This window comes from Megalops cyprinoides, chromosome 6 (assembly GCF_013368585.1).
Source record: "Megalops cyprinoides isolate fMegCyp1 chromosome 6, fMegCyp1.pri, whole genome shotgun sequence".
NCBI lineage: Eukaryota > Metazoa > Chordata > Actinopteri > Elopiformes > Megalopidae > Megalops > Megalops cyprinoides.
Genome location: NC_050588.1, coordinates 20,502,328 through 20,529,490, shown reverse-complemented (window position 1 = coordinate 20,529,490; position 27,163 = coordinate 20,502,328). Strand labels below are relative to the sequence as shown.

The 27,163-nt window shown below is 44.0% G+C and overlaps 2 protein-coding genes across 2 annotated transcripts; both read right to left on the bottom strand.

The window, feature by feature from the left end:
- Nucleotides 1–264: 264 nt before the first annotated feature.
- On the bottom strand, nucleotides 265–16,744 carry LOC118779986 (RNA-binding protein 38-like). Its single transcript, XM_036532368.1, has 4 exons — nucleotides 16,208–16,744; nucleotides 11,395–11,518; nucleotides 8,890–8,944; nucleotides 265–1,552 (listed from the first exon to the last, which is right to left on the bottom strand). Exons 1-4 carry the CDS (start codon nucleotides 16,415–16,417, stop codon nucleotides 1,255–1,257), a joined length of 687 nt encoding a protein of 228 aa, XP_036388261.1. The 5' UTR covers nucleotides 16,418–16,744; the 3' UTR covers nucleotides 265–1,254.
- A 2,689-nt stretch (nucleotides 16,745–19,433) lies between these two features.
- On the bottom strand, nucleotides 19,434–26,379 carry LOC118779346 (mRNA export factor-like). The gene is made up of 13 exons (XM_036531406.1): nucleotides 26,307–26,379; nucleotides 25,592–25,704; nucleotides 25,319–25,423; nucleotides 24,772–24,864; nucleotides 24,442–24,528; nucleotides 24,221–24,307; nucleotides 23,611–23,682; nucleotides 22,989–23,096; nucleotides 21,718–21,824; nucleotides 21,398–21,473; nucleotides 20,761–20,958; nucleotides 20,369–20,454; nucleotides 19,434–19,722 (listed from the first exon to the last, which is right to left on the bottom strand). Coding segments are annotated over exons 2-13 (1,104 nt in total). The 5' UTR covers nucleotides 25,676–25,704; nucleotides 26,307–26,379; the 3' UTR covers nucleotides 19,434–19,721.
- Between the last annotated feature and the right edge of the window lie 784 nt (nucleotides 26,380–27,163).

Genomic DNA, 27,163 nt, shown 5'->3' with positions numbered 1-27,163 from the left:
ATACAATGGAATGTCAGTGATCATTGTTCTGTGGACCACATTTTTTTCTTCTAAAATAAAAAAAAAATTGAGAAAAAGTTTAACTTACATCTTTTTAAATATCTTAACATAAATACTGTAAATATACCTTTAAGTTGCAGCAATATTAAAAATGTCGTACATGAATATGTCCTTTTAAAAAGCAACATTTGATATGATTAACAGTTATATAAAATACATACGTATTACAGTGTCATCTACCTTGTACATTTTTTTCCCCAATGCTCTGGTCACACCTCCCCCCATTGTACCCCCCCTCCCCCCAAAATAATAATTGCATATTGAAATCAGCTGTGATTATCTACATCCATCTACAATAACCTAATAAGAGGCTGTGAACCTACCCTTGGAAAAAGGAATGAGAAATTCAGAACGTTGGCAACAAAGTCTCATATGAGTAGAAAAGGGACTTTAAACAGTCACAGTTTGGCTGGTGGGGTGGGGCATGTGAAGTGCTTAAGGCACCCTCAAAGAAGGCAGTCCTGATGATGTCACCTTCATGACCCTGTTAGCCCCCGGAGGACCACTTGGTCCCGGTCTGTCTGTGGTCAAATTCTGGTCATAGCCCTGTGTTGTGAGTGACTCCTCGTCTTCGCGGTTAACCGCTGAGGGCCATTCTTGCTGTGGTGGGGGTGGGGGGGGGGAGGGGTCTGAGCTCGATGGTGAGAGAGGGAGCAGGTTTGGGGGTGGGCTACAGCATTAGATGTAGTGAGTCCCCCCCCTCCCCCCCCTCCAGTTCTCCTAAGCAGCAGTGTTCATCTATCCACTCTCTTCCTGTGCAGCAAGCAGTCACTGTCCAGCCCCCCAAATTCGCACCCCACCCCATCCCACTCTACAGGTACTAATGACAGCTCCACCTGGGTGTGACCTTGGCAACAGATGAGGGTGAGGTTTTCACTGATTGAAACATACTCATAACATTGATGATAATATTGATAAGAATAACAATAGTAACAACAACATTGATAGCAACAATAAGAACATAAAGGATAATAATGACAATAATAATAGAATTAAACAGAATACACAACATTGCCGTGTGCTTCTGGAAGCCCTTTGATGCGACCCCGCAGCGAGCGACTGGGGGTTTCTCCTGATGTCATAGTGCGATGCCCCACCCCTCCAACCCCGCCATTCCTCACAGAGACCTGTGCTCACGCCTAGCTCCCAAACAGGCCCGCCCCTCCTGCTGCTGACAGCAGCCTCCTGCAGGGCTCACTGCATGCGGTCAGGCTGGACTGCCTGAGGGGGGTACTGCAGGAACGTGGTGCCCACGCTGGCTCCCGAAGGGAGGGACTGGTGAACGGGCGTGGCTGCGCTGGGGCTCGGAGTGTAGGCGTACCCCAGGAACCCCGGGGAGGGGGCGTAGGGGTACTGCTCGAAGGCTGCTGAGGCGTACTGAGTGTAGGTGGTGCTGTAGTCCAGGTAGGGGGAGCTGACCGAGGCCACCTGGGAAGGGAGCACCAGGCTGGGCTGCACAAAGGATTGTGGGTAAACATACTGCTGGGCCAGTCTGAAAAGAGAGAGAAAAGGAGAGTGAGAAGGTGAGAAACAGAACTGCATCATCTATGGTGATAAGCACATACAAATGCACAGAGCTGCAGTGACCATAGCAAAAAACATTTGAGCAATACACTGACAAATACAATTACATGTCACTGACAGAGAACAGTCTTAACCAGCACTGCTTGCTGTTGAAATGGGCTGTCACAAACAGACCTGGCTGCTCAAGGAAGACAGGCTATGCTCTTTCATTGACAGCGTAAAGAGGTTGAGAGGGAGCACCCCTTCCAGTTTAGGATGTATAAAAAAAGAAAAGAATCTCTTGTTCCCTTAAATTACGCAGGTTTGCCCAAACCTCCTCAGCCCTTCCCAATTTGGAAAATCTCCTGTTCCTCCTGGGAGAATTAGGGAGTTTCAGAATACTGGCAGTACAGTGTGTCACTGTACTGGCAGTAGCACAGTGTGTCATGGTGGATGAAAGCAACACATCACCAGCATTAAACATACTCATTTGTTCTTTATTTTGTACATTAATTTAGTTGGTAGCATTTTTAATCTGTTCTCATTTATGCATTGTTAGTGTGAAAGTATAATGATAATTTGCACTGGGTGCCATTTCAAAACACACCATTGTTCAGTTACTGTAAAAGCTTTAGCAATACAAATATACCATGGGGAGACAGGGAGAGGAGAGGCTGAGAGAGAGAGAGAGAGAGAGAGAGAGAGAAGGCAAGAAGAAATTAAATGGAGTGTAACTGGTACTGGTACAGTTAACTCTAAAACAAAAAATGTTTTCTTATGACCAATTTGCTAATAATAATTTAATGATTAAATAGTAATTAAAAAAAGTACACAGTAACCTGTCAGCAGCCATTATCACCAAGTTTTTGCGTCTTCCACGGATAGCTTTGTAATATTTTCAAGTGCCTACAAAGGTAAGTCTTTTCCTGACGGAAAACCTCCTTTTGAATGAATGTACTTTAATTCTGAAACTAGTCAGTGAAGTGGGGTCAGCCATTGTTCTTGCCATAAATGTACCGAATGGAGAACCTTCTAGAAGCTGTGTCAATGATTACATTGCCTCACTCATAAGGGCAATGGAAGGTGGGAGCTCAGAGGGAGTGTGGGAAGGAGTGTTATGACAACTGTAGCGTTTCCCACACTGACAGCTTCCACACTCACTGCCCCCTTCTAACAGACATGTCAACGGTCAACTACAGCCTTACATTTAAGCACCGCGGCAGCGTGTGCACTCAGCTCCACAGGCTCCACTCCTCTCCCACTGTTGATAGTGGGGCGGGTCTATTTTTAAACCTGGCCTTGGAGCCTATCCCATCGGGTGCACTATGGCTCACGTAGGTGACAGGGGACTGACAGAGAGCTGGGATCAGGAGACCAAGCATCCCCCAGACCCCCTCCCTCAGACAGACCCCCCCCCCAAACACACACATACACACACAGACTTGAGAAAAACAACCCTAAATGCTCAGAGACTGGGGAGGTGGTTGGACAGGCATGCGTGAACAGCGCTATAAACACAGATCATTTCTCCACCTCCACACTTTGAGGCGTGACATTGTTTTGAACAACACGCCTTATTTTCATGGGGATGCGCAACACAGCCAGCCAGCTTCATCTGTAAGGAACATTTTTAGTTACTTTGTGAGCGCACTCACAGTATTACACTGATGAGTGTGCAGCGCTGTGAGCCGGTGGCTGTTTTTTGCTTCCTGATAAGGGCATATCTTCACTTTCAATGTGAGCATCTTGTCCACATAGGGAGGTGGCTAGAGGGTGAGCAAGCCGCACGACATGCCAGTGAAGACACAGCACACCTCTCACACTCCTCAGGACTCGGGCACCCGCACCTTAAAAACACACCTTAAAACACACACCCATCACACGCCAGCCTCACCCCACTGCACTCCAAAAGCCATGCTGGAAACAAGAGAGGCATGCCCTCCCAGTCAAAACCACCTTAGAACAGGAAATAAAGCACACACAACACACAAAAACGAAGAAAAAACCCCCCAAAACACTCCACTCCACATCAAACCACTGCACACAGCACTGCATTCTCTGACCCCAGATGGCACCTTGGGAGACGGGTGACACAATGCCCCCTTGGTGTAGAGAGGTGTCCTGCTGACTTCAAATGCCCCACTGGACAGACTGCTTCAGCTGGGGATGGGGGGGGGGGGGGGGGGGGTGTAGGAATGGAGAGATGGGGGAGTTAACCTCAGCACCGAGGTTCAGCATGTGATATCACTGAGACACGCACGACTTGGTCAGCAAGATGCAGTTACACAAACACAAGCTTGGTTCTGAAACCATGACACTGACACGCTGAATCTTCAGGAAGGAGCAAATAAAACCAGCAGAAGCTAGTTAAAATGGCCAAAGACACACATACAGAACTCACAAATCCACACAGCCACACACAAAGCAATGCAGAAGATGATTTCCTACACTCTAAACAGCTTCATTTGCTTGAAACCTGTCCATTTCTGCCTTATCACAGCTGAAGATCAGACACCCCGGTCAAAATGCAGACCAGCAGGATGTTACATCACACCACTAAGGATGAGGTTATCAGACAGGACTAGGTGTTGCTGACATACACAGGATGCTGTTCAAAAAGTAACCTCAATTAAACTGAAAACAAAGAAATGAAAGAGGAGATCTGGGTCCTCCATGTTGACAGCACACACAACACAGTGCGCAGTGCTGTTTTTCAGCTCAGTGTCCCGATTTGACTCTGCTCCTCTGAGCGGAGGGAGCTTGAAGGCCAGGAGAGAGAGGGAGAGAAAGAAAGAGGAAAGAGGGGGAGGGAGAGAGAAGGAGAGAGAGAGAGAGAGAGAGGGGAAGACGGAGAGACAGCGGGCCAGTGAGAGCCAGTGCCTCTTTATCCCAGCATGCAGATGTGACATCACACCACCTTGAGCTTTTTATAGATGTAGAAGACAGCAAGAGAGGGAGAGAGAGAGGAAAACCAGAGATCGAAAGGTCATACCATTTAATCTGCCTTTGTACCCCCCCCCCCCCCCCCCCACAAAGGAGAGCGAGGGCCTGCAACAGCAATGCACAATGGACAAGACCGGAGCTCTGACTACCACCACCCACCAGGGCATGATGGGAAATACTTCAGAACAGATAACAGGGCTGGGGTGTCAGTGAAGTTTTCAACACGTGTTGTGCAGGCTGCAGGGTGCAGGCTGTGAGATAGAGCAACCATAATAATGAAAGGCAGGAAGCAAAACAAAGCCAAAAAAGATAAAATAAGTAAACACACCATTTTAACTCTGGAAATGCGCTCTCCAACCCAACCCCTGAGGTGACTGTGGAAGGCACAAAAGGAGAGCGTGAATATTTCATGCGCCCCCTCGCTTTCCACCTGTGGAGGTGAAGGCTGCTGTTACTGGCACTGACTCCCAATTAGCACAAAATCCCTGACAATGCCGTTTCAGCAAAGCCCGGCTCACCCATCTGCTCCCTAACACACTCTGCCCCCCTCGGCGCCTCACCATGGCGTCAGGTTTCAGTGTCTCTAGGCCTAATCCCCTTGCGAGAGAGCAAGCTGCTTTTGCAGAAACAGGAACGGTACAAAGCCTTCAAACGCGGCCTCTTTCCTCGGCAGGTGTGTGCGTGTGTGTGTCTGTGTGTGTGTCTGTGTATGTGTGTATATGTGTGGTGGGGGGGGGGCAGCACTGAGAGAGAGAGAGCTAGGAGAGAAAGGGCAGGGAGGAAGAATGACAGAGAGAGGTCAGAGACAGAGGAGACAGGATGTGAGGGGATGGGACAGAGGGTGACAGAAGGAGAGAGTGAGAGGACTGAGGAGAGGAGGGAAAAAAGGAGAGACAGGGAGTGAAAGAGAGAGGGAGAAAGTGAAAGAGAATGGCAGAGAGAGAGAGAGAGAGAGAGAGAGAGAGAGAGAGAGAGAGAGAGAGTGAGAGAGATATCACACTTTGTCTGCCCTGGCAGGCATCAGCTCCCCTGCCCCTGCCAGGACACTGGGGTGCCAGGGCATGGCAGAGCGAGATGCAAGAGCCTGACAGAACGTCATCCTCCGTGACCCGGACTGCCCTCTCCCTCCCCCTCAGTGCTGACCGCAGTGATTCTGTCACCAAGGGGGGACAAACTCAGTGACAGAGAGGCTCTTCACCGCTGTGGCCAAGCGCACACGCAGAATATACAAACATCTCCCTTTGTGCAAGGAGAAAAGCAGAATACACTGAAATTATTCACGTACACCCACTCCCACACCTTCTGTGAGAGCGTTCGTCCTGAGCAGACCTCAAACAGGCGGTGTTCACCTCTCCCCCACCCAACCCCCCTGAACACCTGCCAAACATGAAAGAACACGTTTCATTAAACAATACACCAGCGCTAGAGCAACAGATATTGGAACAACTGGCTCTGAGACAGAGGGATATTCTCACACTTAACTAAAGCCCTCAGCACACCTACTGAAAAGCCTGCAATGAGCTAGAACTGCAGGATTTATAACCATTCTATTGATACAATCACCATTTTATTACATTTGCCATTCTGTTACACTACAAGGCATGTCCAAAAATGATCAGTGAATTCTCTTTTGCTCTAACCATCCTTAACTAACTAAATAGGTCAGGTTAGGTTTTCATCCGTTCAGGCACACACTTTGTACAAGCTTATTATTTAAAGCTCAGGCCTTACCAGATGCTATCGTTCATGATCAAGTATCTATGAACTAGTGCCCTTAATTTACTGAAATGCTTCAGTTAATCTATTGGGATCCTTCCTTTTGTTTTTGAAAAGTAAATTGTCTGAACACCGCCAGTAATCTTTCCCGCTACAATGTTCACTTCACACGGAAATTTTAATGGCCCACAAGTCATATGCTCCTGCTCTCTGATTGGCTCAGCAGCTAAGGTCTGAGCAAAATGATATCATTAGTATCAGAGGGAACAGCTCCAGACTATGTTCATTCACAATGAACTTGTAGAGCACGCCACGCTGGAAAGGCATTCTGGGACAATTGTCTGGTCATCTACGGTTGGCCCAGTCTTTACGGCTCTTTTTAGCTGATGGATTCACACCTGCTGCCTCTCTAAAATCCACTGCCTAAGAAACACAAACAAACAGCAGAAGTCATGGTTGCTATACAATTGTGACGCGATCGGCGACACCTCGCTGCCCAACATACAGGAAAACAAGGAGGAAGTGAGATTCTTCTTCTGCCCAGGTGCTTCCTGTTAAACACAGGCAGCTTGGACTAACAGGTAGAGTTCTGAGGTTCGAAATTTGTTACCACTTTTACTTGTGTGTAGTGGTTGCTGGTCTCCCGCTGAGCTCAAGATGAACGGACCGCATGTAAAAGCATGAGCCTTAGCAGGGACCTAATCTGCCCAGTACAGGCCTTAGTGACGCCTCGGTACAGATGTATCCTGCCAAATACAGGCCCCAATAACAGCTAAGCACAGACGTACCCTGCCGAATACAGATCCCAGTGACAGCTCAGCACAGAAAAGCAACACAGGCTGAAACAAGAATGATGGTATGAACAAACAATTTAGAGCTGTTTTTTTACAATTTTATATAATGTGACTGAGGAACAGAAATCAACATGACCCGAACTAAGGCTGCTTTAAATCATTTCCTGGAAGTTCACCCAAAGAGACTTCTAAGCACAAAAAAAGAACTACCATGAAAATCAACAGGCTTTTCAGCAACTTGCTGCTGCAAGAAACCACAAAAAAGACAGACTGGTGAAAAGCAGACTGAAGTCTCACTGTAAACAAGCACTGAAGAGTGATGAGACACATCCAGCAATATAGCCCTGCCAGAGAGAGGTACTGTCCTCTCTACAGCCCACCCCCACTGGGCAGCTCACCAGGCTGCTTCTGCACTGGAGGGATAGCCCTGCATGTCCCTCGATGGCCAAAATCCATTTTACAGCACCAGCTCACTATTCATGAGTCCCCAGGAGCCATGGTCATGGTCATGGTGAAAAGCCAACTGATTTCACATTCAACAGCTGTAAGATGTAAAATGCACCAATTCTCTGAATGATCAATGAACTCCAGTTTCTGGTTCAGCCAGGACTGCCACACTACTAACACCAGAGGGTTAAAAGCACACGGGTATACAAAGGCTCAAGACCACATTGAGGTCCATCCAAAAGCCCTCCTGAGGGGAAACGGACAGCATGTGGGCAGATGGAAGGCAGACAGCCCAGAGTCTTACCCCAAACAGAGAGACAGGAAGTGGACGTACTCCAGAGAGGAAGTAAAGAGCACCCACCAACTGACAGATGCTGCTGCAGCCGCTGTGGCACAGTTACAGCGCAGCTAAGCCATGGTGGGGGGGGGGGGGGGGTGAAGGTCGACAGAAGCCAGTCCAAATCCCTCGCCACTATAGTGCTAATTACCTGGTCATTAGTGCGTGAGTGTACAGCCCGAATCCCCCCTCCAGGGCCTGATTACATACCAGTCCCTACTGGCAGCATCTAACCACACAGCAGCACTGGGAACACAGGCCAAGCGGAGAGGGCCGTGTCAGAGAGCAAATGGACCCTTTAGGAAGGTTTAAAGATAGTCCCAAATCTTTCTTGTATAAATAAAAAGATGAGAGGATGCCAATGCTGCCCTTATTTTCCACAAACAAAAATGCATTTTCTTGGGAGCAAAACAGTATAAAGGCGCCACTCTGAGGGGCCTTGTTCTCAGTCTCAGCACCTGAACCTCAGACTTATATACACAGTACATCACGTGTTATGTATTTATATGACTAAGAGCAAAGAAGCAAGTGGGGAAGGGGTGGGGGATTCCTGAACAATGTTGCTGACAGAGGTTCTGTACAACATGTGGACAAACTTAGCATGGTTCACATGTGGCCCTGAATAAATGCACAGCCTATAATGTAAGCCATGCAATTTGTTGGTTTTGCCCCATGACCAGGAGACAAAGACGTAAAAGCACACACACGCACACACAGCTAATGAGATCAGCAAAGAGTGACCGTGGGGGGTCCTGGAACTGAATCCGTCTGTGCCCTGGTGCAGAGGCACTCCACTTAAAAGACTGCTCCATCCAAAACAGACTGTCTATATTAACATGCTCCAGAAATGTAATCAACTGTCTGTGAGGCACTGCAAATGGAAGCATCTGCCAAGGCAATAAAGGACGGCAAGACACCCTGTTCAGGAGGGACTTAAATTCTCAGGGGGAAGCAAGGAAAGCTCTTAAAGAGGAATCGGACCCTGAGAGACCACAAGAACAGACACTTTTAATGAGAGGCCTCGTTAAAAAAAATAAATAAATAAACGCCCCAAGGGTGAGCCCTGTGCCCCGGCTCAACGTTACTCACCCGTATGGTCTCTGGATCAGCGCGGGCTGGACCTGCTGCACTCCAATGGACAGGCCTGGGAGAGACAACAGGACATTAGAGAGTGTACTGTGTTCAAAGGTAGGAGATATGACACACTATACTGGGAAAATATGGCAGGACACTGTTAAGGTGACATGCACTGCCCTAATTCTAAGAAATACACTAGAGGACATTCCGGCTAGAGGACATTTTGGTGGTGGTGGTGGAGGGGGGGGGGGTGCTCCCATATCAAGCAAGTCTCTCCCTTTCACTTTCTCTCTGTTAACCTTTTCGTCTCAATCTCTTAGCGTTTGTCTGTCTTGTCAAGGGCCATGTGCGTGAGTCTGAGTCTACACATGAAGATTAGTTCCAGGATAGGTCTCAAATTTACCTCATATAAATTAACTCATACTTTTCAATTGGGTGGAAATGTGGACAAAATATGGTGCTTTTGTGAATGAAGAGATATTGGTATTGAAATGGCTGAGTTTTTTCCCCTGAGAAACTGTTCTACATCTGTTATTTTGTCCATTTCGCTCATGGTGCCATGACCATTTTTACACCACAGGACATTTGCCAATAATCTTGTTCTTTATTTAAAGGTGTTTAAACTGGGGACTCTGCATTTAACACAGCAGTGTGAGTGTTCAAAGGGAATTCCAGTCACTACAGTGACGTAGGACAAGGCCTCAGATCCAGCCCATGTCGCCCCTTTTGTACAGTGATGTTGCACTGACTTGTTCAGCATGCCTCATACCAAACCCATCTGACACTGACATTGAGCAGCTTGCTTAGCTGGAACAGAAGGGCACATGCAAATACAGGGTGATGGTAAGTAAGTACTGAGACTGTCCCACACTGATTTGTGGCCAGTAATCAATCTGTATGAGTGTCCCTGTGCAGAACATACGGGCCTGTGTCCTCACTTCTAAGTTGCTCTGGATAAAAGCTAAATGCACAAATGAATAAAAGTAAATGTGTGATTGCACTGTGAACAGGTGTGCCCCCAACAGTGAGTAAATGTATGTGTATGTGTGTGTGTGTGTGTGTGTGTGTACATGGCTTAGACATTGTGCACTGTATGTACACAACTTTATGGGCACCTACCTGCCTAGTGCAACCAACACTAAAAATCACCTCAAAATCAAAACAGAGTGAAGCTGTTCCAAGGCAGGAATAAAATGTATTCATTTTGTGTAATAAGCAGATTGTGAGTCACACAGCAAGGGGTTTGCTTGGCTCTGCAGTATACAAAAAGACACAAAGCAGAAGCAGCCAGCCATGTTGCTACAACCTTGTGGAAACTATGCGAGAATGTGCTGTATTGTCCAAGAGTCAAATACATGGGTCAAACCTTTTTAATGTTTGAAGGAATTATTCAATAGAAACCATATTGTTTGTAAATTAAAAGTTAAAAGTGAGAAACAGAATCCACAGGGAGGTGACTACCCGTAAATTTTCTAGCAGCAGACAAGAAAGCAGAAGGCTACTTTACAATTAATCCTTAAAAAACTGCATTTGATCATAATTCAGGGCATATTTAAAGAAGTACTGGTCAAATTTAGAGAAAATTTCTGGGTGTTAACTTTGTGGGAATCCACAATTGTAAAACCCAATTTAGGAGGCAAAAGAATGTGTCTGAGGTATCTGGAATTTCACTCGCGTCGCACCTCACTCGCACACGGTCTTGTTAATGATACCTAAAAAACCTCCAACCTTGGAACATGCATGCTTAATGCATACACACAGGGGACCCGTGGGAATGTGTGTCTGATATGAGAACATGGTGTAATCTACGCAAACCCTGCAGCGTCCTGCTGCTTCGACTGAGGAAAGGGAGAGATTTTGAGTACTTGTGAACTTGTAAATGCATGTGACAAAATATGCAGTGAGGGTATCGTGGCCACACCCAGCTACTGGGAACAGCGCTCCACATCTCCACAGTACAAGCCTCAACTTACAACTTTTATTTATTTAGAGTGCTAGCTACTTAACCTCAATTAATTTGTTTGTTTACATGGAGGTTCTCTCATGTGATCCATGTTTTTGTGCTATATTCTTGCAGCAAAGTATTTGTCCCTTTGCTGATCCAGCAACACAAACCTGTTCCTGTAAGTGTTATAAATTGGATAAAGGTGTAGAGTGATACATGTTTAAATCATAACAAATGTAGTGATTGTCTGAAGTTCAAATAATACAAAAAAGGCAATTTTTCTCCTTATTATGAGAGCATAGATGTGCCGCCACAGACAGGTAACATTCGACCCACCACTTGAAATGTCCTTGTAATTCCTTGTCCTTTTAATTCTTGCACTGACAGACTCCTTCTAAAATGTACTCTACCTACTGTGAGACTGAAAACGCAAGTGTTTAAGTGAATGCTGTATGTGTGTGAAAGTGTGTGTATAGGCAGGCCACTGCACAAAATAATCTCCATGTCTTGTGAGTACATGCGTTTTACTGCATGCAAATGTATGCATAGGCGTGAGTGTGTTGTCTGTTCACCTGTCTGGAGGCTGCGGGGTTTGGCTCCTAGGTAAGCCAAGTTCACGTTGGCCTTCCTGCCATCGATGATGGGGTTGGGGTCCTTGCAGGCCCGCTCTGCTGCTCCCCGGTCTGTCATGGTCACCTGAGAGAAAGTGATCAGATTTACTGGTTTGTGAAGAACATTCTTGAGAGTGTATGGTCTAAAATATTGATACATAACAGAAACATAGCACCAGAAACTACAACTACCTGCTGGAACCTCTCAGGAAAGGAAGCTAAGAGGACGGAAGGCATGCAGAGCTGAATACATGGTCATAATATTGAACATCTGTGTCTGTGCCAGTCTGTGGCTCAACATGGCAGCTTGCATTTCAGTAGTGTCTGAGGGCATCACTGAATTACATAAGTAAATATGCTTCAGATTTTATGTGTTATCTTAATGTGATATGGACTGCCCACTATTCAATGTGTCCACTACATCAGCTGATCCACCTCGATAAAGATCAACACACCAATGCAGAACACTGAACAGCCTGACGCCCTCAGACAGGACCAATCTTACCTACTTCTCAAGTCATTCTGACTCGAACATCCTCTGAGTTGAACTTGTACTGCCTACATATGGTGCCTACATATAAGCCTATATACAGATTCTCTGCAAAAAACGTGTGAAGTTACTGTAAATGTGTTTACTCGCTTATAGTGGAGGAAGTAGCTTTGTTTTTCTCTTATTCCTGATTTTGGAGGAAACACCAGAAAAAGTTCACGGTAGAAAAGTATTGATTATATATGGATGCAGTGAACAGCAGAGGCAAATTCTTTATCTTCTAAAATAAACTTCATGGTGCATGAAGACCATGTTATCTAGGAGTAAATACAACAAAATCCATTTTCTGTCAATGGTATCTTATGCAGGGTAAAACCCACTAACATTAGGCTTGGCTATCATACCTCAGACTGGCAAACTATCTGTTGGGCCTGGACAATTTAGTGTAGAAAGTCACCTACAGGTAAAGGAAGTCAGTAAAATAAAGATTTGAGTAGATTGGTGCACAAGGTAGATATAGTGCTCTGCATGTACAGCAGTTTGTGCCCTTCCAAGTCTTACATGAAGCAGGTCAGTGTACTGATTAGAATTTGCCTGTTAATGGTGCGCTCACCTGCTACCTATAAAACCTGGAATGGATCAAAATGTTTTGCATTGAGGGTTCTGATTCCATTCCCAAGAAACACAGGCTCAAGGAGGGCAACATGGCAGACGTTTAATTTCTCCTCTTGTTGCCAAAGTAATCCTGCTGTTACATCCACTGCATATGCACTTTGGACATCTTTTAACCACATAGAGGGTAATATTGAACAAACACCTGGGAAATGGCTGGTCAGCAACCCACCAAACAAAGCTTTCCATGGAAGGCAGCTTCAGCTTTCGATGGAGGCTTTAAGGAATAATATACAATGAATTTATTTTAGGGAGGAGAAAGCTTATCGAGGGAGAAACTGAAGCACATCAGCCCAAACTGTTAGGAACATCTCCTGCTTGATTCTGTATTTGCTCACAGTAAGGGTGCTGCAAGTACATATGATGCACTGTAATTACACAGTGTCCTCTTTACAAGCAGGTGACAATCTGCTTCTATTGAAGAAACCGAAGGGTCTGCGAGACTTAATATTAAAGAGTGTGTGCTTTTTCTGTGGATAAGCAGGTCATGCAGGTTTTTCTGACTTTCTAGTTCCCTTGACAAACAAGAACATCAAGCTGGTCTTGTCAGTTGGCAGTGGCAGGCTCTTACAAGTAGCACTTGATTCAGTACAGTGTAGAGACCACCAAGAACATTCCTAACCCAAAACACCCACTTTCCTGCCAGTCAAACAGGTTGTCCCAGAAATGAGCCAGAGCATCCGTTAGTGACACGACTTCTGGGTTCCCGTTTCTGTTATGTAAATATGAAGTGCGTTTTAACCGTGTAGAATGTCTGAGGATCCACCTGCTCTCAATGTGAATGCGGGCAAGCGTATATACACAAAAATGACCTCACCTGAGACTTCAAAAGTGGCATTTCCATAGGAGGTTTTCCCATTTTGGTACACCTCACACACATTTTGGGAAATATACAAATTGGTGCATAATAGAATCAGGTTTCAGTGTACAGAATATTCAAAGCAAAAAACAAAACACAAAAAACCTGAGGACCATTTACAGTGATTGTTATTTCATTCAAGTATTTTGGGAAGAGTTTAAAAGAGCTGAAGAGGTTAGAAAATGTTTTATTGAGTCTTTATACAAGAATACTTTACTTAACCCATTAAGAGTTAAATTCTACTGATGTAAAATAATGTAATCAAACGGGGCAGTGGGAGCTTGGACACAATTTGTTTAGGAAAACACACACATAGAGTTTTTGGAAGGGGAAGTTAACTACTGCCTTTTATCTGACAGCAGAAACTGCACAGAGGGAATGCGAAACGACCCCATACGCTGGTCGGCTGAGCAGTCCATCTTGGGGAAAAAAATGACTCCTACTTTCACTGCAGCAGTGATTCCATAAACAACGCTTAAGAGGCCCGGCAGAGCGCTACTGTCCCTCTTTGCGGGACTCTGGCGATCCCCTTTAAATCTCCATATAAAGCAAGCGCAGGCAGCTGTTTTTCGCGTGTCCCCGCAGCAGAAACAAAAAAGCTACTAAGTACGGCTGGCGTCGTAAATAAACAGGCCCTTGGCCACAGGGAGAGAAACGTAACGCTTTTAAAGTGTGTATTTCACACAGCGAAAGGGACAGCGGATGACATATGTTATGGAAATAATCTACTTATCTCTCTCAGCTCATGTGATCCCTTTTAACACAGCTGAACAAACAGTCAGCAAGAAAAAGAAATTAAAGACGGCATTTATACGTCTTAAGCTCCTTTCCATCCATGGATTGCGGTTTATTACAACTAGGCTCAATTATAATTCCATCGTTACATTATTGATTTACTTTGACGCGCTCATTCAGATTTACATGGCTCAAATTTAAGATGTTGTCCATTTAGGACGCTGGATGTGTACTGAAACATTTCAGATTAAATACCTTGCTCAATGGTACAACGGCCAATGTCCCACCTGCAACCTTTAAGCTACAAAAACCTTAATTACTGTACCACTGGCTATTGCCCAGAAAAGCGTGCCTCGAAGAAACATTTTATTTTGCTTCATGCTTAACAAAGGAATAACTGTCTAAATCGGTGATTCTCAGTCCTGGTACTGACACCGTACTATGCACTGTAGAGTGAGCTGAGGTTCTTTCCAAAGAACTACGATGTAAACTAATCAATTACTAACTTCTTTAAGTTATTATTAACAAAGAAACGTTGTTCTTATATTTATAGCAAACACCAAAAACGGTATTTCACAGATCTTAATCTTGTGGAAGATGTAAATAGTCACACACCTTGGATGTGGATGGAGCAACTGGTTAATAAGTACTTTATAAACTGATATGCTGATCATTTGCACATTCTCTTTTGACACACAATAAAGACAAAAATGTGACGTGGTGCTGGAATTGAAAACAATTTTCAAGGGCATAGGCCTACATACACACAAACTGTAATGTAATGTTAAATGCTGACTTATTTCTTTGAGGGAAACTACTTCACCAACAAATTCCTATTACAAAAGGCTACAATACATGATCAATGACTGAAAGAATTAATGATCATAATCGTGCGCGGGTACACATCTGCAAATAATGAAAAAAAAAACATCTTGCCAATTGTGACAAGCAGGTGGTGCGTACAATGCCAGAACCACCTGCACATTTCACGTGCTCTGGTTCGTTTCACAGAACAAGAACTTTCGTTTGCGGAAGGAAACGTGGCCGAACGGTTTGGCTAACCTTCAAAGTTTAGGTTTTCGGCTAAACGCGTGTTAAAAATAAAACCGAAAGTGTTCATTTTACCATGTAGGCTAGCTACCTTTTCAATACTGTAAACCACCCCGCTCTCACGCTTTAGCACACCAACTGTACATTGTCAACTGTCTTGTAAAGTTGGAAGTTTGTTCTGACGATATAAATTAGCTGGACAGCATTTATTGCGATCCCACGGTCGACACAGTTGTGTATTGTTTAGGATTTCCCGTTATTTTGTGTAACAATCAACCAATTCACAGCGTGAAGTAAATGACTGACATGTAACGTTAGCTGTAACAAAACAATTGGTGCCTGTATCTTGTAGTCTGAGATCTCTTAAAAGCCATGTGCTCCACAGTAACCCATCTGCGATGAAGCCTTGCAAATGACACAGAAATATTAACAAAAATATAGAACCCATGCTGGTTATATGCATTAAGCAAAAGTGAATGAACACACACTGTCGCCGTAGTTACTTATTCTCATGACCGATTTTATTAGTCTAATTTTAAAACCACTTTGCTCTTTCAACTTGAATGGATACACTTCTGTTCTTTTGTGCTGGAAGTCACTGGATAATAGCGCCTGCTAAATTAATGTAATGTAACGTAGTTAGCACATGATACAATGCAGTTAGAAAGGCTAGCCAAACTTTATCATGTTAGCCAATTAGTTCTGGAAACATACATAAAGCATGAGCAAGCAAAAACTGGATTCCGAGTCCCTCCCAGAACTGGTCATTGTGTCCAAGCTTCTGTGTGCGAACTGAAATTAGCTAACGTTAATTTAGCTAGCAAACGTTAAAGAGACAGCAAACGGGGGGACGACTACCCCTCCGTTAGTACTGTAACTAGTCACTATAGCTAGTCAAAAGCTATCCAGACACCTTACAGCCAGACACCTTATAACGAATAGCTAAATAACGTGGCTAAGTTACTTACAAATCCATATCCTCTAGATTTCCCGGTCTGTCTGTCCGTGATCACCACCGCTTCTTCGATGTCCCCGAACGCCTCGAAGTATTTTCTAAGAGAAGCATCGGTTGTGTGGTAAGGCAAACCACCCACGAATATCTTCGTAAAAGTAGTGTCTTTCTGAATTGTTGGATGCATAGCCTCCAGGGCTCCGTTTACAAACTGATGCAACAGCATTAGCTAGCAAGCTAACTCAACTGATTTATCAAGTCTTGAGTACCAAACAACGATAACTAGCTGGCAAATGACTCAGCTAGCTTCAGTAAAGCTAGTTAGTAAACTGTTATTAATATGTGCAATTTCTTAAAACATTTAAGATAGCTAACTATTTGGCTAAAGTTTCATAAACGCCGATGTACAAAAGGCTTTATTTTTCTATTTCTGTTCCTCCTTCTGCGTAATCTTTAATTTTTTATTCCATATGATCTCTCTATTTCATCCTCTTGGTACGCAAGTGATTGTTCCAAGCAGCGAACCACCCAGTTGTCCGTCGAAGCAGGTGGCTTGTCTTGCCGCTTTGAGGAAAAGTGCCGGAAAGGACTTTATACTGACTCGTCAATCCACGCCTCTCTTTTTTCTTGCCCAATCTGTTTTGCTGGCGATGCCAGACCCCCCTCCCATACTCCACCCCCCGCGCTTTCCACTTTCACCTGCTTCTGTCCTTAGTGACACAAAGACATATTTTACGTTAATGTTCCATACAATCCCGGGCCAGTAGGTTTAGTTAAATTGTGTATGTCAGATGCGACACGATTATCTTATCCTGCAGGATATGAGGTTGAATATGACAGAATAGGTGTAAAATCGCACGTTCATCCCTGACTTGTCAAAAAACATTTGTGGTTATTTTATAAATTATGTGGCACTGCATATTCATGAGTTTTTTGTCTTGAAAGTCAAAAATATTTGTCGAATACATTAATTGTGGTAATTTAATGCTTCCCTCTTTAATTTGTTATTAAAGCTATGCGAACCACAATGAAACCGACTTCACTGTGTTACGACAAAAAATGCTGTTTGATTAATGCGCGTCGCGGATTAGAATAGGAAAAGTACGGCCAATAATTTTCCACTTAGGCAATCAGTGAGGTATTTGATCAGAACCCGCCATAGAATGCCACCCACTGTATTTGCAAATTACATTCATATGGGGCAACCTGCATCAGTCACATCACTAACCGCCGTGGTTTTACGTTGGGGATGTAAGATAAGGAAACAACGGTCTGCACGAACTGGTGGGGGGTGTTGTAAAAGGTTAGATAACACCGTTTCAGGCCGACTGCTTTTATTATCTCAATGTGGTGCACCACAGTTTGGATTACCGTACTTGTATCTGTGTAGATAACATCTACTCTACTCTATGTTCCAGTCAGGTAGTAGTAAGACAAGCAAATGCACTTCGACAGTGCTTGCATGGGTGTGGGAGCGCATATTAAACTAACACGTGTGCTCTGGGATTTAGCTCATAGAGCCCACACAGAGATTATCCTAATCAGTAATGGTATGACTTCTACAGTAAGGGTACCATCAGTGTTGACTATTTCACTGATGTTACAGTGAATAAAACACAGCACTGAATGTTGTTTTTATATTATTATGTGAGGACTTGCAGGGCAGACCAGACATCAATCAACCCAAGCTGTTGGGCTAACAATGGAGTGAGTCAGAGAGAGGAGCAGAACCAACTACATCACTCCCTGGTCACTGGGTTTAAATTTAGATCTGAGCTGCTCCTGCCCCTGGGGTCCAGCATAAATTCAAAAACAACTGTTGATGGAAAATGTACAAATCTACTGCAGTTGTGTCATTTCATAATCCTGCCAATTTTCCTTAGGATTTTTCTCCCAGACTTTGTGGTGGCTTACATCTAAGTGGACATGTTTAATCGAACAAGGAGGTTTTACGGGAAGTGGTACAACTTGTTTGAGCTCTTGGATTGGCTATGTCAAATGAGCCCTTTCATACTCCAAAAAATGAGTAAGGTACAGGATATGTTGTGGGTGGACCCCTTTTACCCCTTTCACAAGTAGGACCAACAACAGTGTGGCATGCCAGAAAAAAAGGTGGCTTTTCCTACAGCGTGAATGTGTGACTGGTAAGGGACCCTATGCTGTAACCCTGGCAGAATGTGATACATGTACTTGTCAGATTCCCGTCCACAAAGGGGTGTAAACAAGGACCTTAGAACATACATACTAAGTACCCAGGTCTGCTGAAGTGGAGTCACACCAAGGTGACACTTTCTAATGATCTCAGTAAAGAGAACCACCTCATCCTCTCTTTACCTTTGTTGTGCTCCTCTTGAGCGACTTCTCACCTCTGACCTCCAACTTCTTTTCACACGTGCCCAGTCCTGTTCCTGCCCCTAGTCCCTCCAAGTTCTTTTGAATAATTTTCACCTTGATCATGTGGTTCTTCTGCCCTCAATTCTACTTTTCGTCTTTCTGCAAGAAAGCACTAGAGCCACACTCCAAGCATATGGTTTCTGTAATTAAAATTAGCTTTATATGAATAGTAATTGCTAAAGGTACCTAGATGGCTGGATGGGTATTCAAATGGAAATGAAGCTTATTTCCTTGATGGTTCTTTTTATTTCTGGTTACTTACCTACCTTATCTTCCAAATGTAAAGTGTTTGCTGTGGATATCTCTGGATCTGATATTAAAATGGCAAAAATTGCAGGGAAGGGCAAAGCACTCCCCCTATTGGACATCTGCTTTAAAAGATGGTCTGGAATGCAGATATAAAATGCAAACATTTAATTTTAGTTTTTGTCTTGTTTTAAGCTGTTACTAACTGGCTATTTTAAATTTGACATTGTTACGTAATTCAGCTTCAGAGATATGCGCACATACACTTTTCCCAGATGCAGGATAAAATAAATAGATTTCAAATATTTAGGTCTCTCTCACAACCTCACTGAAAAACTTAATTTTACCTTATAAAACAGAAAACACATTTAGACTGATCTGGAATATATTACACACACACTCACACTCACACACACATACAGTGCTTTGTTACAGAGATACAGGCATGCATATATTAAATATATGTATGTAAAACTTACGACACCACCACCGGCAGCAGGACAGGAAGGTAGAACACACATATGTAGAAAGACTGGTAAGAAAATGTACATCAGAAAAGCTGTTTTTATTTATTTCACATTTAGTGTATACCGGACTACACCTTCATGTGACAAGCAAAGAATGTTGAGAACAATTTCCCTATGGAAACAATATATAAAAATAGACAAAAAGCAAAAATGACAAAAATTCCCATTCTCCTGCAAATCACGCAACTGATGTCAATACTGAGCAGAAGAGCCCTTCTGATTGGTCCATTTACAGTACGCAATGCCGTGCCATTGGTCCTGGTTTGAGTCAATACGGTTTCTGCATTTACATATTAATGCAGGTCCCCAGAGCGTGTGTGGACCTTCGAGTTTTCCACAACAGTTGTGACACAGCTGGCAGAATCTAAAGACAGGAGGGGGGGGTGATTAGTCAACACAGCATCCTGTATTTTTTTAAATAACTTTTTATTGTTTCTCTTGAAAGAGCAGAAACATACAGTGTGTACAAATATAAATAATGACATTTCATGTCAAGGAAATCAGCATCATACTCATCAGCCACTCATTCACCTGAACAATCATGTTCATGATTACTTCATATAATTAAAAAAATAAACATCTGTGAGTGGCATTCTGTTCATCTCCCAAGTGGATTTCTGGCTGTCGCACATACTATATCTAGCGATCAAGCTTTGTTAGACAACTGCATAAGCTTGATTTATTTCAGCCAATCATCTGAGCAGAATCACAAGTTACATCCAAGGGAGTGAAGTCCACTCAAAGCGCACCGACTCCTTACTCGGACTTCATTGAAAATCTCTGACCCAAGCTAGCCTAGGCATGCTGCAAACTGCACATTGCTTCAGACTGTCGTGGCGTGACGCCACTTTCCTACAACAGCAAAATCCCAACCTCCTACACACAACGAACCACGGGGTACCGGCAACCCTGCAGCTACTGTCACAATGGCACTCAGAGGACCGCAGGCAAGTCAGGAAGGCGGCCGCTCAGCGACACCGTCTCCAGGGTAACGGACTGCTCGTTCTCACCATTTCTTGTTCCGTGGTTTCAGCTCTTCGGCTGCGTTCCGCAGGAAGATGTAGTTCTTTTTCTGGGGGTTGTAATACTCGTGTCCCTGGAGTCAAAGCACAAGGGAGGTGTGGTCAATGTGGTCATTCAGAATCGATTCAGGGCTGAGCGGATTACTTTGTCCGCTGCAATGTGGTTCCCACTGTAATTTGCTTCCCCATTTGGTTAGAGAACACAGACAAAACAGAAATTCAATGATGAACGATGAACAAAGAAAAACAGAACCTTCAAGAAAGTTCTCATACTTCATATCGACAAGACACAAGAACAGGACCACCGTGGTTTTTCAGTATCTCAGTCTGAAAGAACGAACTGTACATGCAGAGGTGACAAAGCCATGCCCAGTTCCTACCTTAGACCAGTCGTAGCTGGAGGCGTAGGCGAAGATGTTCCCATTGCTGTTGTTGAAGCAGCATGCTGTGATGGGCTGGTCTAGCTGCTCTGATGTCTTCAGCTTGGTCCGAGCATCTTTGTCCCAAAAGCTAAAGCGACCATCTGACCCTACGGTGGCCAAAGTCCCATGCACAGGGTGGAAGGCGATGGCGTTCACCTGTCCACACAGGAAGAGGGTGGAGCTTAAATCAGATTAACCAATAAAATCACATTCCTTTCAGATGTTTTTTTCTGAGCAGACATACACTCCTAGCAGGGAAAACTGGTTTCCAATAACTTCTGACAGTGGCAGAAGCCAGAAAACTGGCCAGTTAGTTCTGCAATATTAGCCACTGACACTGGTGGATCTGATAACAAATGGCACCAAGTTTATTGGACATTATTGATCAAGAAATACTGATGCATTTTGTGAACACATTTTTTATTGTGGGTTCTGTGACCACTTTCCATGATCCAAGACAAAAATATATTCAAAGACTTCAAAGACACTGGGAACCCTGTCTAATAGGATCAGTCCTTCAGACTGCTGAATCCATCTCAAGCTCAGATCTTTGCATACAGACTCTGAGTGGCTGTTCAAAGTTACTTCCACTCACAGCGTATATGTCCTGCGGGGTTGTCGTGTTTGTTCCATTGGACCTGTGGCACTTGAAGGTGAAGTTGTCTTTGGCTCTAAACCCCAGAACAAGACAAAGAGACACAGTGAGGCAGCAAGAAAGGTTAGGCAGGGAGAGAGGACACAGACCACTGAATCCCTATAAGGGTGCAGAGCCAATAGAATAGCTATTAGCAGAACTAATAACAGGCACAGCGACATGCAGGAATGACACTAATTCACAGGGAAGAGAAGTAAGGAGCACATGGGCTGTGTGTTCAATCTAATCCAGGATCGCAATGGCCTTTTTAGGGTACTTACGGGTTGGGTGGGTTTATGTAGTGAATAGCCACCCGTCCCTCAATGCTTCCCAGGGCAAAGCCTGTAGGTTTGTTTTGCTTGTCCTTAAAGATGGCCACACAGCGATGCTGCAGGACAGACAGAGGTCACAGGTCAGGGGTCAGAGTGCACAGGTAAGTAGCACCCTTCAAAGGACTCACTGGAACACTTTTAAAATGACCAGTTTTACACCACCTTCATCAAAAAAATTATTTTAAATTCAAAGCACTGCACATATTCAGAAAGCAGAGAAAGTACTACCAAATCTGACGCAAGCATGCAATGGCTTCAATATAATGTTTTCAGGAGTGTGTGGAACAGAAGAAAATTAACTAACTGCAGCTGATGGGGAATGATCAGGGACCACAGTCAAAGTAACTGTTTACATTTGCCCAATGCCATATTAAAGCCAAATTAGGTTTCTCCTTTTCTTTATCCCATGAGTATTTTCAAACTGTAAGATAGATCAGTGTAAGGCTGTTTGGAGACTTGTGTTCCCCTTGCCGAGAAGTGAACACTGTTCAGTGAAGAACGCTGACCTAAGAGCACAGACCTTGGAACCCCAAAGAATTACCCATTCTCCTGGAAGAAAGAAACCATACAGCTTCTTTCTTAGACACTACCACAAGCACACATCTCAGACCATTATGTTTAAATATGCAACGCATTACAGGAAGTGGGTCTTCATTGATAATTCATCTATCATCTCTAAATATAGCCATAACCCATGTCATTAGAATACATAAACATTATTACAAACTCATGACAACTCAAAAGCTGTAAGTACGATGATAAGCACTATGATGTCAATGACACATAATGTCACTTTTCCTACAAAAACCTGTTTCTACAGGCTGCTAATAATCATGTATGCTCATGACAATGGTCACGAGGCATCTTTGCATATGCTACACAATATCCACTTGAAGTTAAGTTTCACCAAACAAGATAGAGGTCAACCAATCAGTATTATTATAAACTTACTCCAATGTGCTCCAACACCATGATGTCCTACATGTTTTCAAAAGGCATCTGCCACCCCGGAGAGAGAGCTAAGGAGTGGCTGAGTTCGCGAGAGAGACAAAGTGTATGAAAGAAAAAGAGAAAGACATGGAAAGGAAAAGAAGAGAGAGGTACACGCTTCTTGCCCCCAACATGAAGATGAGATGTCACAGCACCTTGAGTTATCCATAGATGTGAAAAGAGAGAGAGAGAGAAATGGGGGCTAAGGGCTAAGGTCACAACAAACTCACCTGGTGCTTGAGGGGAGACTCTATCCGGCGGAACTCAGAGGGCTGATTTTCCAACTGGTAAACGATAAGCCCCCGATCAGCTGTAGAAACCACTGCCATGGGGTACACCTGTCCGACACAAAGAGGAGAAGGAAGATTAGAGTAATGGGGGGTGTGAAGCTGTCTCAATCAAAATACATTGGTCTACACAGCAGAATAGTATGACTGGGTCAAATCAGAGGTTCATTTGGAGTGCATGACAGCCCCACCCATTTTAAGGTTGCTGAAGCATCACTTTTTAATCACTGAGGAGAAAAGCGATGAGTTATGAACCAATAAGAGGATGTGGCCACCCACACTACTGGCAGACATGCCACAGTGTTTACACGGCTATGAAGTTTCACAAAAGCACGACAGACCAATACATATGCTGAATGCTGACAGTATGATAAAAATGATAGATTTTCAAAAACAAAAAAATCTTTTGATAATAGGCCTAGCAGCCCTTGAAATGCATGCAATTTAAAGGTCCAATAAGTGGTATGTAACTTATACACAGAGGAAAGATGAGCCGCTGTGCTGTAGGTTTACAGGAACAGGTAAAGCATGGACTGCACACACACAGACAAGAGCTCTTCCTCACCACGTCTGCACAGTAGCACCTCTCTGGGATCTGCAGAGACATCATGGGGTTGGGGGAACGCGTGTCCCAGAACTGACAAAGAGCACAGGTGAGAGGGAACACTGCGGTGATTCTGCTCACTGGCTACAAGGCAGATCAGGAGCTTCAAAAAACATAATCAGTGTTTGTGTTTAAAAAGTGCAACAACAAGGCTTTACATCTCACAATACAACATCTTTGTCAAATAAGGTACAATTTAACCGAGAAGGAAAGAGTTGAAACAGTCTGTAGAAACGAAGATGCTGACTTCCAATACAGAACTGTTAATTCCTCCAGTGCCACTGACACTGTAAATGTTAATGCAAGTGGAGTTGTACAGAGTGAATTAATGTGGTAACCCGCACTGAAGATGCATTATTATGATTATTATTATTATAATTACTACTGCAATTATTATTTATTGAGCAGATATTCAACAAGGCTCACAAGATCACTGTGGCAAGATACCTTAAATACATACTGTACATTACATGCCATGACAATGAGTGAGCTTTCACAGCTGTGCCATACATTCTGGCCTCAATGAAAGCCCTGAAGAAATATCCAGCCACATACTGAACAACCTTCCTACCTTCAGAGTTTTGTCCCAGCTGCCTGTCATCACACAACTGTAGTTTGGGGCTTTTATCCAGTGGATTGTCCTAATAGGACCATCATGCTGAAATACACAAAAGAAAAAGATAACATAAACCTGACATCATATAACATTATGACCTTTGACCATTTCAATATGTATACAACAGATCTGATACCAATAAGCAGGCATCTACGACCACAAAAAGGCATTCATACCTGTGCTATCTGTAGGGCCTGATTGCTGTTCAAGTCCCACATCTTGGCAGTTTTGTCACAGGACGCAGTGAAAACCTTGCTCCCGTCCTGCAAATTAAATTCAAACAGAACAACACCGGGTCCTGGACTGCCACATGATGACTGATGTAATGAAATGAGCCACAAAAAGCAACAGGGTCAGAAATAGAACTGCTTAGCGTTTTTAGCCGTTCCAGCTTTTACCACACACAGGTCACCCAGTCACTACACTAACTGCTCCTCGTAAAACCCGGAATGGCTCAAACAATGTGTCGGGAATGCCGTTTCTATCCCTGAGACATGGAAGCTTACATCACTCCAGCAGACATCCAACACTGGGCCTGTGTGCATCTGCTGCGCCTTGGGGACTGTCTGCCCATTGTCCTGCACTTCCCAACATCGAACCTGCCGCAAGAAAAGCACAGGGATCACCCACTGGACCTGACTGGAACTGAGGAGACAAATAAACATCTCTCTCATCCCAGGCCCACACAACATTCTGAAACTACTCAGTGAAAATCTGTGAACTATGTCAGTGTCAGTCTGAGAGCCTACAGAAGCCAGGGTTTGAGCTGCCCTGTACTCTACGGCTCACATGTCAACCAGACAGCACATTATGCTGTGGGGGCTGACATTAGGCAAAGGTGTAACATTACAACTGTACATGAGTCCAATGTTGGCAGCTGAGAATGATGATGTGGCTTTTCACTTACATCACTGGCATGCAGCTGGCTAAGTCTACACCTAATAGCTGCAAAGTATTTGTTCAGGATCCGTGCAAATCCAAACAGTTTGTTTGCATAAAAATATTCTGAGGAGACGAAACAAGAGTACAGGCTTCTCTCCTCAGTACACTTACATCATTGGCCCAGGACCCAGCGATCAGAAAGTTCCCAGGCATAGCTGGGGGGCTGAAGGCCAGGCAGCTGATGCTGTCATCGGGTGGGGAAGTCACCTCGATATCCTGCAACACAGATTCCCCAATCAGCTCGGATTATTCAAGAGGTGCCACTGCTATATTCGTCAGTACACAGTCTAATTTCCCATCGGTAAGCAACACGCTACTTTTTATTTTTGGACATGATGAATGTTAAAGACTCCCTCTCCTGAAAACGAGATCTGTAACATTTACCTTCATGGGATTGTGGTTATCCGCTGCTGTGCTGCCAAAGACACCGGTCCCTCCAGGCCCGAAACCAGAACTCGTTCCAAACATTGTTAAGGTGTGTTAAGAATGTGTTGGATCTAGCAGCAAAGACCGACAAGGCGTGACTTCAACCAGTGCCAGCAACAACATACAGCCAGCAATCTATCTACCTAGTAAACAACATAGAGCTTAACCTCTTTGCTATGTCCATGAACTACCATTGGAAAAAACTACGGTACTCCTTGCTGTACGTTACGTATTATAATTACAGCGTTGAAATATGCGGTCAAACTAGGTAACGTCACTTGCCAGAGTGGCTAATGCTTCTACGTCGCTTTAGCTCGGTAACGTTAGCGAGTATCTCTCCTAACAGGTTTAGCTGCCTAAATTTATGTTAAACAACGACAGACTCCTCACTGAAATATGTTTGCCTGCCACACGTGTCTGACAAAAGTCCACAAATTGTTCGTTATCCGCCACTGGCAAAACTGTTGTCTGATAATCACTAGCTAGCTAGCTAACGTTACCTAACGAGCTCCCCTATTGACTCCTGTGCGGGTAACTCGCTAGACAGACTCTAACAGTTACACGTCGTTTGCTGTGACAAAACGGACAACACCATAAATATACTAAGCCCTCATTTACTACACTAAGACAGTGTTACACCATTTAACTTGTCACGCTAAATGACCTAACTTACCTAAATTCCGCTTGACAATTTTACCGGCGTAAGACCAGTGAATTTGGCGGCCATACAGTACCTCCTGACGTACTCCAATGACGTTTTTAGGGACGGTACTATCTGGAACTTGTAGTTCTTCGAACTTTCAAAGGGAGGCGCAGAAAGTCGGCAACAAAGCTGGCCATAACTGAGCCATAGCTGATCAATCTGCTTGTATAAGGAATGCGCTTCCTAAAATACATTGAAGTGTTTCATGTCATATATCCTGCCATTTTGTCAACAATTGCAAGGTTCAGTTGCTGAAGTAAGTTTCAACACAGTGATATTGAGTTGCAATAAACCAAATTAACGTTTATCCTTCACATTACTGTCGAAGACGTTTTTATGCGGAGCGACTTTTATAGGGTACAATTTTGCATGCTACTCATTTAAGCATGGTGGATATTTACTGAAGCAATTCTAGTTTAGGTAGGAGAGGTTAGACTAGTTCCTCAACGGGAAATCGAACCAACAACCTTTCGGTTAGGAGGGTTCCTCCTTTCCGCTAGCCTACACTGCCGCACTGTGATGTGTGCTGTATGTTAACACATTGTTCACTTACATTGTACATTGGTCAGTATTGTGTACAAAGGTTTGGCTTCAAGACCAATTCATATCCGAGACAAAAGCACCATTGCACATCATTCGATTTGATTTAGAAGTATTTTTTTTCATGTACCAAGGCACCTCATCAAGCATAGAAGCTCCGCAACTGAGAGTCTTGGAGCACATACACGGGGGAGCCGAGGGGCAGTCTGTTGGAATTTGTCACACAACATCCCATTTCGTCAGCAAAATGCAAGTCCAAAAAGAAATGATGATTGCATTTTAGTTAT